Raw genomic sequence first — 13,959 nt, 5'->3', positions numbered from 1 at the left:
CAGATTTCTTGTCATTCGATTTCAGTGCAGGCCTTTATTTCCTTATTCGATACGGCTCTTGTGCCCAGTATGTCTGTTACCTTATCATGCTCGTCCTTTTTGGGCCAATATGGTAGACTTCTCTTTTTACTGCTAGGTCTAGATAACAAGCATCCGTCGTTCTATAAGAGTCTGTCAATTGCATGAGTTCACCTCTCTGTGCTCGAAGTAGAGCCTGTGTTGCCCATAGGCTTCTGACTCTGTGAGCCAAAACGCTAGACCCATAGCCCACAACAGCGAGTGGGGTTGGGTTGTGGTACGCTCTTACTGCACTTAGTGGCAGCTGAAAATTTCTTTGACCTGTTGTTGCTATTTTATTTAGGATTTTAATGCTTCTCTGGTAGACGATTCCTAAATGTGCATTAAAGTTTTGCTTTTCATCGATATTAATTCAGAGGTACCTATAAACTTCTTTCCTTTTCATAGGTTGGTCATTTATTGTGACTGTGGGATTTCTCAATCTTGATAAAGTTCCAATTAGTGACGTACAAACTGTTTTGTGCGCTGCTATCATTATTTTGTTTTCTACGCACCAGTTGCTTAGTCTTTCGAGACCTACCCTACTACTTGCTTCTAATTTAGCCCTTGTGGTAGCAGATACTGTAATTATCTGATCTTCTGCACAGGCGATACTGCCTCTAGTCTTTTTTATACTCTGAAGCTGATTCAGTAATGACCCTATGTCAATGTCCGAGAACTATGGACTACAGACAGAGCCCTGTGGACAGCCTTTGGTGATATCTTCCACAATTTTCTTTCCAGGACATTCAAATTGCAGGTACCTGTCTGTTTTTCCTGTACTTTTATTAGAGAATTTACCAAACAAATCGACCTTTAAGATTTTGGTTCTCTTGGGTCTTTGTCTTCCCCTTTGTTCTAGTATAACGATGTTTGAGATTTTCCAGATTCTGTGCACCCGCCCCCGCAAAAGACATTCGTTTAATAACACCTTATATATGACACAATTTGGTCCACTAACAGATGTGACACCTCTGGCAGCAGTCTATCAGGTCCTGGTGCTTTCTTTTTCTTATTTAACTTCATTATTGATAACCTCACCTCCTCCTGCACAAATGGAATCACACCACTGTTATTCACACGTTGCTCTAGTAACTAATATCGTAGATTCTTTTGGTACTCTGTGTCTTCCACCGTTGTCTCGTCCAACAGCAAAGTTCTGAGTCGATACTGCACTGATGTCTCCCAGTCTGTCACCACCATACTATCGAATAGTCTCAGGATTGATAATAGAGTGGGTGATCGAACTTTGTTAGTTGCAGGTTTGTATGGAAAACCCCAAACATGTGCTACTATTTGGTCCTTAATGTTGGCTCGCATTTTTCTACTCCTGTTTGGTATAGTAGTTCTTTATATTGTTGTCTGACCGTCCGATAGAAAATCAGTCTTCTTTGTCGTTCTGTTTCCTCAAAGCATCTTTGGTGGTATCTCCTCGCCTGTCTTGCACTGTATCTTAGGTACAGTAAAGCGGGACCCCAGGGAATTTTAAACCTCTTTGATTTCCTAGGAATTGTGGGATCGCCTTGTTTTGGGCCGCCTGCAACGCTCGCACCAATTCGTCCGTTTTGTCGTCAGCTTCAAACGCCCTTCCTTTCAGTGGTTATATCTTGAATTCCGCCTTTAAAAGTTCACAATTAGCTTTGAGTAAATTGTTTAGTCTCTCGGGCTGGATGTTAGCACCTAAATCATATCATTGCTGTGTTTGTAATTGTGAAGTAAACGAGATAATAGTCGCTTTTTGTTAAGTCCATCACAGCCCTTCCAGTCGCTAACGTGGTCACTGACTTTCGAGGTTTAGAGGGACATCTTTGGTAGTCATCCGCGGCACTATTTGTAGAACAGCGGTACTTCGACGACATTTTAGGACCCGTTTTGTTGCTCTTCATGGCAAACCATTATGGGTCTACATTTCAGCAAGATAATGCCCGCCAGCACACGGTGAGAATTTCCACAGTTTGTCTTTGTGGATGTCAAACCCTACTTCGGCCAGCAAGGTCGACGGATCTCTCCCCAATTGAAGATGTATGGAGCATTGTAGGCAGCGCGCCCCAACGAGCTCGGGATTTTGTCGATATAACACGCCACGATATCCCTCAGGAGGACATACGACAAATCTGTCAATCAATGGCAAGCCGTATTAATTCTATTCTTGCATAAGGACCAGATGTGGACCAACAGGTATTGACTTGCTCAATTTGTGATGCTCTTTTTCTTGAATACATCACCTAGTTTCTCTGTAATTGTAACCATTTGTCTTACTGTATATGTACATCACATCTATCGATTTCCGTCCCATTGGGAAGATTCCTTCGTGATGCGTCATTCTTTTTCTTTTGTCTTAGAGTGTACATACATCGGCGACATAACGGACTGTCAACAAGTAATTTCAGTTCTGTCAGCACCATGAAGAATTTGGTTCAGTCACTCTGCATATCATTTTACACATTAAGCTGTCTTTAATAGCAATTTGTTTGCTGCAGCTCTGAATTTATTGGTGTATTTTATTCTTTTCGCAGCTTCCGCTGAGGATATTGTAGTGCGGCACTCAGAGAATTCAACGACGAATGAAGGTCAGTATCTTCAATATTTTATTTTATGCTTTTAGCGGCACGTAAATAATGATGTTACTAGCAATGCTGCCTCATTTCTGTTGCCCTCGTCCACTAAAAAATCCAATAACTAGCATTTTCGTACAGCATCCAGTTTAGTGGGTTGATATAAATTAGTATCCAAAGTCGACAGATCATATTGAATGGAGGAAGTTCGGGAGTTGTCCTTAGCATCATTTATCAATCTCCTATATACAACACAGCTGTTCTACATTCAGTTAAAATTTTACACTAATCAAACAGTTATTGAGGAAAAGGGAACACTTGTAACAGCTGACGTCTTCAAACACATCGCGGTTGAACCAGTAAATAGTAGGAGCTCAAAATAGTTCAAATGGCTCTGAGCACTATGCGACGTTACCGCTGAGGTCATCAGTCCCCTAGAACTTAGAACTACTTAAACCTAACTAACCTAAGGACATCACACACATCCATGCCCGAGGCAGGATTCGAACCTGCTACCGTAGCGGTCGCTCGATTCCAGACTGTAGCGCCTAGAACCGCAAGGCCACTCCGGCCGGCAAATAGTAGGAGTGATGATAATGGTAGATGTGTTCTTTTTAGGATAGATGCAAGGAAGATGGGAAAAATATTGCACTTCATACGCTTAGTGTTTACATGACACACTGATGTTTTGTTAACATTCTGCCTGATGCCATATTTCAGTGTCCCCCGTCAGAGTGATTTTAGTGCTATGTACACAAAATTACGAATGCAGTCCATCTGTTGTGACCTTTGTTCGTGAGAATATATGGAAAGTCAGGGGGGAAAAGGTCGGCGTTTAGTAAGAGATAATCAGTAGTGGGAAGTCAAGTAAAGTGATGAATGTGATAAATCTAGAAGATTACTGTAAACGGAGGGCTAGCTTTTACATCGTCAGAGACCCCTATCGGCTAGCCATCTGTGTCAATCACAGCGTTTTATCCTGCCATTTGCATAATTTGTCACAAGAAAAAGTTCTTTCTCTTAATTTCTACATGTGATGCTCGTGAAATACTGTCCAAAACTCTTCGATCGTTTACACAATTTTTTGCTTTCCAGTTAGCTGATTACTTCGAATGTTGTTTGAATTACAAATTGTCATGGCTTCTAAGATTGCTAACTGGGCGGAGAGTGAGACAAATATACTCAGATTAAAAAGAAAAGGGAGCATCTTGAAAAAGAAGAGAAATGTAGGCAGTGACGAAAAACAGTGAAGTCATCAATATACACTCCTGGAAATGGAAAAAAGAACATATTGACACCGGTGTGTCAGACCCACGATACTTGCTCCGAACACTGCGAGAGGGCTGTACAAGCAATGATCACACGCACGGCACAGCGGACACACCAGGAACCGCGGTGTTGGCCGTCGAATGGCGCTAGCTGCGCAGCATTTGTGCACCGCCGCCGTCAGTGTCAGCCAGTTTGCCGTGGCATACGGAGCTCCATCGCAGTCTTTAACACTGGTAGCATGCCGCGACAGCGTGGACGTGAACCGTATGTGCAGCTGACGGACTTTGAGCGAGGGCGTATAGTGGGCATGCGGGAGGCCGGGTGGGCGTACCGCCGAATTGCTCAACGCGTGGGGCGTGAGGTCTCCACAGTACATCGATGTTGTCGCCAGTGGTCGGCGGAAGGTGCACGTGCCCGTCGACCTGGGACCGGACCGCAGCGACGCACGGATGCACGCCAAGACCGTAGGATCCTACGCAGTGCCGTAGGGGACCGCACCGCCACTTCCCAGCAAATTAGGGACACTGTTGCTCCTGGGGTATCGGCGAGGACCATTCGCAACCGTCTCCATGAAGCTGGGCTACGGTCCCGCACACCGTTAGGCCGTCTTCCGCTCACGCCCCAACATCGTGCAGCCCGCCTCCAGTGGTGTCGCGACAGGCGTGAATGGAGGGAAGAATGGAGACGTGTCGTCTTCAGCGATGAGAGTCGCTTCTGCCTTGGTGCCAATGATGGTCGTATGCGTGTTTGGCGCCGTGCAGGTGAGCGCCACAATCAGGACTGCATACGACCGAGGCACACAGGGCCAACACCCGGCATCATGGTGTGGGGAGCGATCTCCTACACTGGCCGTACACCACTGGTGATCGTCGAGGGGACACTGAATAGTGCACGGTACATCCAAACCGTCATCGAACCCATCGTTCTACCATTCCTAGACCGGCAAGGGAACTTGCTGTTCCAACAGGACAATGCACGTCCGCATGTATCCCGTGCCACCCAACGTGCTCTAGAAGGTGTAAGTCAACTACCCTGGCCAGCAAGATCTCCGGATCTGTCCCCCATTGAGCATGTTTGGGACTGGATGAAGCGTCGTCTCACGCGGTCTGCACGTCCAGCACGAACGCTGGTCCAACTGAGGCGCCAGGTGGAAATGGCATGGCAAGCCGTTCCACAGGACTACATCCAGCATCTCTACGATCGTCTCCATGGGAGAATAGCAGCCTGCATTGCTGCGAAAGGTGGATATACACTGTACTAGTGCCGACATTGTGCATGCTCTGTTGCCTGTGTCTATGTGCCTGTGGTTCTGTCAGTGTGATCATGTGATGTATCTGACCCCAGGAATGTGTCAATAAAGTTTCCCCTTCCTGGGACAATGAATTCACGGTGTTCTTATTTCAATTTCCAGGAGTGTAAATGCCCCAGGCAACTAACCTTACTACAAAGAGGCAGGCATAGAACCAGCAGCTTAACTTTGACTCAGAAGATTTACATCCCGTTTATGTCATATGTGTTGATTTAGATATCGGGGTGTACCTGCGAAACACTGACCTAGAGAAACCTGGATTGTGGTGAAAAATGGAAAGCTGAATGGTCGTTTCAGTGTTGTATGTACCAAGCACTGGGTCCACGCCACACATACGTGCATAGATTAAACTCAAACCAAACATGGCCCATAGGACTGCGATTGTTGCGGCTTATTTTAAAACTTCTTTATGTGGTTGGTATCTTATAGCTGAAGTTTTCGACTAAAGAAATGGTTTCTAACAGTGCACCAATGATGGTGCATTACCAATATTCACTCATTCAGTCACATTTATTCTGTCTCGTTTACTAAACCAATATGTTGTTTGTGATTCATTTTTTAATTCACCGAAAGTCGGCGTGCTTGAAAAATAAATATTGCTCTGAGAGTCCTTCTGTATGCTGCTGGGAAGCTGACAATGACAAAGGATAACAGAGCGAGACTACGGTCTTTCTGGATGTGTACGTGGTGGAGGAAGGAAAGACCAGCTTGAATTGTTAGGGTGAAAAATGAGTAGTGAGGGAGCAGAGACATTTACTGAGTGTAACGAAACTAAAGGAAAAACAAACTGCAGAGGACGTGTGTTAAAGGAGGAGGTTAAAAACGCATTCGTTAAAAGGGCAGGTGGAAGGCGAAGAGGAGGTCAGGGAGGAGCACGTTCATATTCTGGGCGAGGTGCTGGAAGGCAGCACCACACAGCAGCCAGAAAAGAAGACGCAAAAGACTTGTTTACACAGCGGAAATGAACAATGGGAAATTACTTTCTGGATACACGTTGTGCTTCAGATTTCTAGCAGCATAAATTGTGTGCTACAGGATCCTGGTGAACATACAACGTCTTTTCGGGAACATGCTGGAGTGTATGGAACTTTGACTAATTAGAAACAGGGAAGATCATTTTACACTGAAATCGCGAATTACGAGTATCAGGGAAATGACAAAAGGACTACGCCCCTTTAATTTACATCATTTATTCTTGAACAACAACATTTATTTTTACGTATTTTTTGATAACTGGTCTCCTTTGAAAAACAGGTAGAAAAACTGAAGTTAATTTGCTCTTATAGGCATTCAGACGGCCGTTAAATTACAATGTTAACCTCAAACAAATTCAACAAATAAGACCTTAACAATATCGGTCTTTTTTAAAATTTCTAAATTAAGCAATTTTAAATTAACTATCCAGTTAAAATAGTTAAAAACAGCCCTTGATTTACATCTACATGGATACTCTGCAAATCACATTCAAATGCCTGGCAGAGGGTTCATGAAATAACCTTCACAGTTCACTAATATTCCAATCTGGTATAGGGTGCAGAAAGAACGAACACCTATATCTATATCTTGATAAATTCCTTCAAGCAAATTTAAGTTAGGTGGAACCCCAAAAGATAAATATTAACAAAGATAACATAGGATTTTCCAGAATGAGATTATCACTCTGCAGCGGAGTGTGCGCTGATATGAAACTTCCTGGCAGATTAAAACTGTGTGCCCGACCGAGACTCGAACTCGGGACCTTTGCCTTTCGCGGGCAAGCGCTCTACCATCCGAGCTACCGAAGCACGACTCACGCCCGGTACTCACAGCTTTACTTCTGCCAGGATTTACCCAAATATTTACAATAAAACTTAGAAGAAGAATACAATATGTTAACTAAACAAACTCTGTTTTTCGCCTTGTTTCACAATTTTAATGTTACTGCACAACCTAGGTTTCGGGTTATAAGCCCATTTTCTAGTACATTAGTGACTTCCCAATAATGTACTTAAAAATGGGACCTTGCACTTGCCCGCGAAAGGCATTGGTCCCGGGTTCGAGTCTCGGTCGGGCACACAGTTTTAATCTGCCAGGAAGTTTCATATCAGCGCACACTCCGCTGCAGAGTGAAAATCTCATTCTAGAAAGGGAGCTGTAATTTCTCCCAGGAAGAAATGTAATGAACAGTTCGCTGGGGTCTTATCATTGCGGAGTTAAAAACATGTTCAAAAGGGCTGGATAATAGTAATAGCAGAGAGCCCGCCTGCTTCTGAAACCTCGCGACAACAAACATTATATCTTAGAACAACTGGATCTCTTGCACAAGAATCTTAGAAGAAACGCATTAAAAAAAAATTAAAGAAAAAAACTAGATAAGCCGTAGGCCCCAGGACAACTAGGACAACTGGGCGTATCACATAAGCATAACGACATAACCATATTATTTTTTATTTTTTATTTTTAGAGAGAGAGAGAGAACGCTGGCCAGCACATAACACTGTTCACAAAATCACAGATCCAAGTAACAAGGCATGCATGACGACTCAATGAAACATGAACACGAACATGTGTTCAAACAACTTGCGGAGCGGAAAATCTGAGCACAGAGCTGAACAGCATGTTGCGCACAACGTAAGCGAACCAAACCTTTGCCTTCTGCACAGTCCAGGCGAAGAAGAGTGAACGACGACCTGGAAAAGACACGGTGCCGATCCACAGCCAGTGTCCGTTGCTCCAAGAACCGCTGCTGCCCCCCCTCCTCCACCCCTCCCTACCCCAGCACCGTGGTATGCGAAAACTGTCAACTGCCTGCGCTGCGCTCTTCGGAGGCATCTCTCCCACTAGACGCGACTCTAGCGGCCGATTTTGAAGACTAGGCGAGGATGTGATAACAGCACAAGGGAGTCATTCTTGCCCTCTAGTGAGACGCCGGCTAAAAGTTACTGACAGTGAAATGAGCGGCCACGGCTCATATACACTGGACGAGTTCCTGATACAGTATTGTAAAGAAATGTCCGTAGTAGCAGGGTAGTTATTCCGGTAGCAACGCCAGAAGACAGTATCGATTTGCAGAATGATCTGCAGAGGAGTGACGAGTGGTGCAATCTCTGGCAGTTGACCCTGAACGTAAATAAAAGTAACATATCGCTCATATTTAAGAAAAGAAAGCCACTACTAAACAAGGACACTATTGAAGACAAATTGCTGGAAACAGTATCTACCGTAAAATATCTAGAAGTAGCTATCCAGAGTGACCTTAAGTATATGTTGTTGTTGTTGTTGTGGTCTTCAGTCCTGAGACTGGTTTGATGCAGCTCTCCATGCTACTCTATCCTGTGCAAGCTTCTTCATCTCCCAGTACCTACTGCAACCTACATCCTTCTGAATCTGCATTATCTGAAGTATAAAGACTACATGAAGCTAATAGTAGGAAAAGCAGATGCCAGAGTGATATTCGAAGGAACAATCTTAAGGAAATGTAACCCACGAAGAAAGTGGCATACAAGGCGCCTGTTTGACCGATTCTTGAATATTGTTCAAACATGTGGGATCCTTACCAGGTAGGACCGACTGCTACGTTCACTAAAAAACAAAGCTCGCGGTTTTAGAGTTAGCATGCTGCACAATTAACAACCTGTTTCACCTTATTCAGAAAAGATTGCAAACAGAATTAGGTATAAAAACAAAATTTAACTCTTTTTCATATTTTCGCAAGTTGAGCAATCGTCATACTTTTGAAGGGTAGCCGTTGTCTTGAAACTTTAACTTGAGTGTTTAAAACATTTCTGAAACATCTACGTAACTGACTTATAGTTTATTATCAGGGTAGCTCAAGTGATAACGCCGTCCGAGAGCTGCTCAAAGTCTTGATATACTCTATGGGATCCAAATCGAGAGAGCGAGCAGACCACATCATGCGTGCATTATCTTCCGTTTCCAAAAAAACATCAACCATCCATGCACTATGAAGTCGAGCATTATCGTCCATCAGTACGAAGTCTGTGTCCACAGCGCATGAGATCCCAAGATCTCCTCACGGTACCTGACAGCAGTTACATCTTGCTGATTCACTCGTACAATTTCATGAAGGGGTGTTCGAGTAATCAACATAATCCCTGCCCACGCCGTTAGGAATCCTCCTAGATATAAATATCTGGATGTAAACGTCTGGATCCGGAAATCGTGTTCCACGTGCGCTACAGATACGAATCCGCAGAGAATCACTCTCCAGACAAAATCGTAACTCATCTATGAAAAGAACATTGGCCCACCGTTCGACCGTCGAGGTGGCATGTTGAGGGCTCCACTCTAGACGTTCCATTCTGTTAAGACACGCCAGAGGTAAGCAGGCAGCAGGTCTCCAACAATCAAGGCTACTTTGCTGAAGCCTTCTGTACTGCCGGACGAAGTGGCAGAGCGGTTCTAGGAACCGCGTGACCGCTACGGTCGCAGGTTCGAATCCTGCCTCGGGTATGGATGTGTGTGATGTCCTTAGGTTAGTTAGGTTTAAGTAGTTCTAAGTTCTAGGGGACTGATGACCTCAGCAGTTAGGTCCCATAGCTCTCAGGGCCATTTGAACCTTCTGTACAACTTCTGTCTCGATACAAAACATCAAGGCAATATTGCGAGATCAGATGCCAGTTGCAGTGCGTACTGTCGTGCCATTACAGCCAAATAACGGTCCACTTTTCTGACTCTTCTGACACCACACGTGATCGGCCCTGTCCTGGCCTCTGTGATACAGTTTCGGTCTCTATAAACTGTCACCTCACAACAGACGATTCACATTAAGCCATCGGGACACATCATTTTGCGACTCCCCTGCTTCCATTCTTCCTATGGCCCTCCACAGCAGAGAGTCTGTAGGGGTCTTCTCTATGCCATACCGCATGTCGCGTCACCCCGTGTACTTAGATTTTATATACAGTTGATGTTGCATAGCACTTTAAGTAAACTATATGTTGATTATTGTTGCGAACACAAAAGATAAATTTCTGTAGGTGAAAATTTTAACTTTGTGACCTCTGATCTATTATGTGGGGATACGCACAACACTAAAGGATTTCCTGCTGTGAATGTATCATCTTTAATTTCCGAGACTATGTTCTCATAATTCTGATCTGGCTTGTTAGAAATGGAATACTTATCATTACTGTAACTGATTGTCTACTTTCGTCTCTGAAACGCACTGAACATTACTCTTATTATCCGCACAGAAGTTACAGTTTGCAGTGTTTGCCAAACATAAAAGCTGCAGTGGATTTTTTAATATTTGAACACTATTTATTGCCACGGCTAATACGAGAGCATGAAACTAAAAATGAAAATTGATTTTAATATTATTAGCCAGACCACATTTCAACACAGCAGTCTTTGATATCACACAAGTAAAGTTTTAACACTGATTTGTACTAGCAGTTGCCCATGTCCATCTGAAAATAACATAATAAAATCTACAATTCTCCTCTGGGGTCTACGGGAAGCTGAAAAATATACGAGGGCGGTTCAGAAAGTAACCTCCGATTGCTCACAGTGCGGGTTGTGGGGGGAGTAGCGACGCCATCTGTGCGTTCACGCACTCAACAGGTCAGTCGGCATCAAGCCGTGGTCGAGTGAACGTCGTACCTGCGCTACTTTAGTTTTTGTGGCAGTTTGAAATGTGTGCTGCAATAGAAAACCCCGCCAAATGTGAAGTGCGTGCTGTCATAAGGTTTTTTACAGCCAAAGGATATTCTGCAGCAGCTATTCATCGTGAGCTTTGTGCCGTGTACGGACCAAGAGTTATGAATGAAGGAGTTGTCCGTGAATGGGTACGTTTATTTAAAAGTGGACGAGAAAACGTTCATGATGAAGAGAGGAGTGGTAGACCATCACTGGTGACTGACGAACTCGTTCAGACAGTTGATGCAAAAGTTCGTGAAAATCGACGTTTCTCAATGTCGGGGTTGTCTACTGGTTTTCCACAGATTTCTAAGACTGACGACGAAGAGCTCAAAGATGCGGTCACAGGCTGGCTCCAGGCACAAGCGGGTGATTTTTATGCAGAAGGAATTTCAAAGCTTGTGAAGAGATACGATAAGTGCCTCAATCGCTATGGAGACTATGTAGAAAAATAGTGCAAAGATGTAGTTGTAAGATGTATATATTAAAATATTTTTATTTAACTTGGTGTATTTTTTTAAATCAACCGGAGGTTACTTTCTGAACGGCCCTCGTAATTTTAATGTACCATTACCTGCCCGTTTAGTTGCGGGAAAACTGCTTTCATTCAATTATAGTTTGAATTTGCCGCGGCAGCGGCTTCCGCGATCGTGGCGCAGCACTGCGTCACGGAAAACTTCTAAATTCGCTGAAAACGGCTAAAAATGTGGAATTAAATACTGGAAAGAAACGTAGCTACAAATTATTACAAGCATTTTTAACGATTTCTATATTGAAAATCAACATAAAATTCAAAGTACACGCCGTTTTTATACGACGGTATCCAATGGCGCCTTTCTCGATAAAAGAACAAAAGAAAGCTAACGAAGCGTTCGAGAGAGCGTCACAGGCTCTTACAACATTCACGGCTACAAGAAGACAGCGAGAGTAATGTCTAAACCTCCACTATTTGTAAGCAATTTAATATGCTAATACATATCTTGGTTATATTTTCGATTATCATTGTCTGCTTCGGTTTCCGCCCTCGCTGACCACTGACGTTATTTGCAAAATGGTCAAACATAATATTACACAACATAAAAAGGAAAAAAAATATTTCCTTTCTTACATAATCGATAACTGTTCATACAGAAATGAAATATAATAACACAGATAAATGTTTTTTTTTCACAAATATTACACCTATTTTACAAATGTGTTGCCAGGAGACGTCAGATGCACCGTCTGTGACCGTGTACACAGTGATTGTGGATGAGGGACTAATCGACAAACACTGTCCTGCTTGATAGAGAGCATGACGTCATTGCTGTTGTGGTTGTCCGTTAATCGGAATGCCATCTTCCGTGCAGACCACGATCGTACCGACATCTATTGGCAATCTGTGTGATTACATCGTGAAATAGACGCATGATTGGGAAACAGCAGTTCGCTGCTTTCATTTTGGAAACCAGTGTATTAGCCATTGGTGAGATTTCAAAAGCGAAAGAAATTAAAGATTACTTTCCCGAAAGTATTAACCCGCAAGTTGTAATGATTTCGACGATCTTGTTGAGAGATCCCATCCAAATATGGTCTCCAGGCGGGACTTCATTCATCATCAAACAGCGACACAAATACTTAACGGAAAGCCGGTATATGACGTAAAAGAAGATGATAATGTGTGGTCCCACGAAGTGAGTGCTTTGCTTGTTTAATCACAAAAGCTAAATGACTCGAGGTCAGTGCTGATTGTGAACATGCGAAACCACGTAGTTCCAAGAACAAACAATTGGGGTGTCAAGACAAGAATGCGGACATTGTCGCAGAGATGGTATGATGTTCACTGTTTAACTGAATGAGAGGACTGAATGCCACGATTGCTCACCTATAAATGAAGTACGAATGGACATTGCTATCGAAGTGGACACGCGGTTTTGAATCGATCCCTAAAGAAAGCTTAATCCCATTTAAATTTGAACAAGCGCGCCGCACGACAACTTACTGCGACTAACCGCGACTCGATAAACAAACGCGATGTACATGAATGTATTCGGGTACGCCTGGAAAGTGTTGCTTAATCTAGTGCACGTTGCGATCTCACACAACAAGTATTGATGCAGCACGGTGAAAAGCGTACCCAGCGTCCACTACCTCACGGTACGGAATTCACTCCCAGACAGGTCCGAACGAAACAATTCAGTGTCAGAGAGAAACTTCTGAATTGACTATGCTTCCGCACAACCGAAAATTCGAGGCCACGAGCAAGATTGACTGACTCAAGCCAAATTCCATACATTGCCAGATACATCCCCCGTGCGCCTTGCAGATACGGAGAGGAGGCTAAAGTATGGCAGCACGTCTACAAATCGTGCCTCTTTGGAAAACAGAGGAAGTGGATGAAACGAGTTTTGCAAATAGCAGAAGCATCCCATTTTTAGTTCCTGATCTGATTTTCAGCTTAATAACTGTTTTGCATATGTTTGCCTATGTTATACCTACAAATTTTTCATCACTGGTGACGTAATAATGATGTATTTATGTCTCTGAAACATTACAGATGAGCAGTGCTTGTTTGGAGAACACAGGCTGAATATTGGCGACGAACTTCTGGCAACTGACGTACACAGTATCAAATGCACGTGCGAGATACCACCGTTTATGACTTGCGTGAAGCCGTCAATACCCATCTTTGACCCATAGCGAAGAAATAAGAGAAATGTATGAAGCACACCTACTGAACGTCAGTCACAAACAACAAGGATTCTGCGTCGTTGAAGAGCAAATGGAACAACTGGTTGTAATTAAGAATACATGCAGAATAAAATTTCTAAACATCTATACATCCAGACGTTGTTCATTTAATTACATCCTCTATACCACATCATGTATCAACTGACTCAACCTAAAACTCAATATGAAGATATCACAAAAACGATTACGGAGGAAATCCATAGTGTACACAGTAGAATACATTTCAACATGAAAGAGCTATCTGGGTATTTATTGCCTTTGGCGTTAATCCAGATGAATCGTAAGGTATTATCAGTTAAAACATCCTGTCTCTGCAATCACACAAGTTTTTGATGGCTTTAACTCTGAAGTGATCTCGAGCCAGAAGGGTGTAGGGGGGACGCCGTGTGGCGCCAGACA

General features: G+C 43.4%; 1 protein-coding gene across 1 annotated transcript in view; it reads left to right on the top strand.

Annotated features, from left to right (window-relative positions):
- The window catches only part of LOC126234360 (uncharacterized), a 121,424-nt gene extending 107,775 nt beyond the window's left edge, over positions 1–13,649 (top strand). The window contains exons 7-8 of the mRNA XM_049943048.1: positions 2,574–2,627; positions 13,367–13,649. Coding sequence (XP_049799005.1) covers positions 2,574–2,627; positions 13,367–13,509 — 197 coding nt within the window. The 3' untranslated portion in view covers positions 13,510–13,649. The remainder of the gene's footprint in view (positions 1–2,573; positions 2,628–13,366) is intronic.
- The last annotated feature ends 310 nt before the right edge of the window (positions 13,650–13,959 follow it).

This window comes from Schistocerca nitens, chromosome 2, assembly GCF_023898315.1.
Source record: "Schistocerca nitens isolate TAMUIC-IGC-003100 chromosome 2, iqSchNite1.1, whole genome shotgun sequence".
Taxonomy (NCBI): domain Eukaryota; kingdom Metazoa; phylum Arthropoda; class Insecta; order Orthoptera; family Acrididae; genus Schistocerca; species Schistocerca nitens.
Note: the sequence above shows the minus strand (reverse complement) of the source record. Positions and strands in the feature narration are given on the sequence as shown.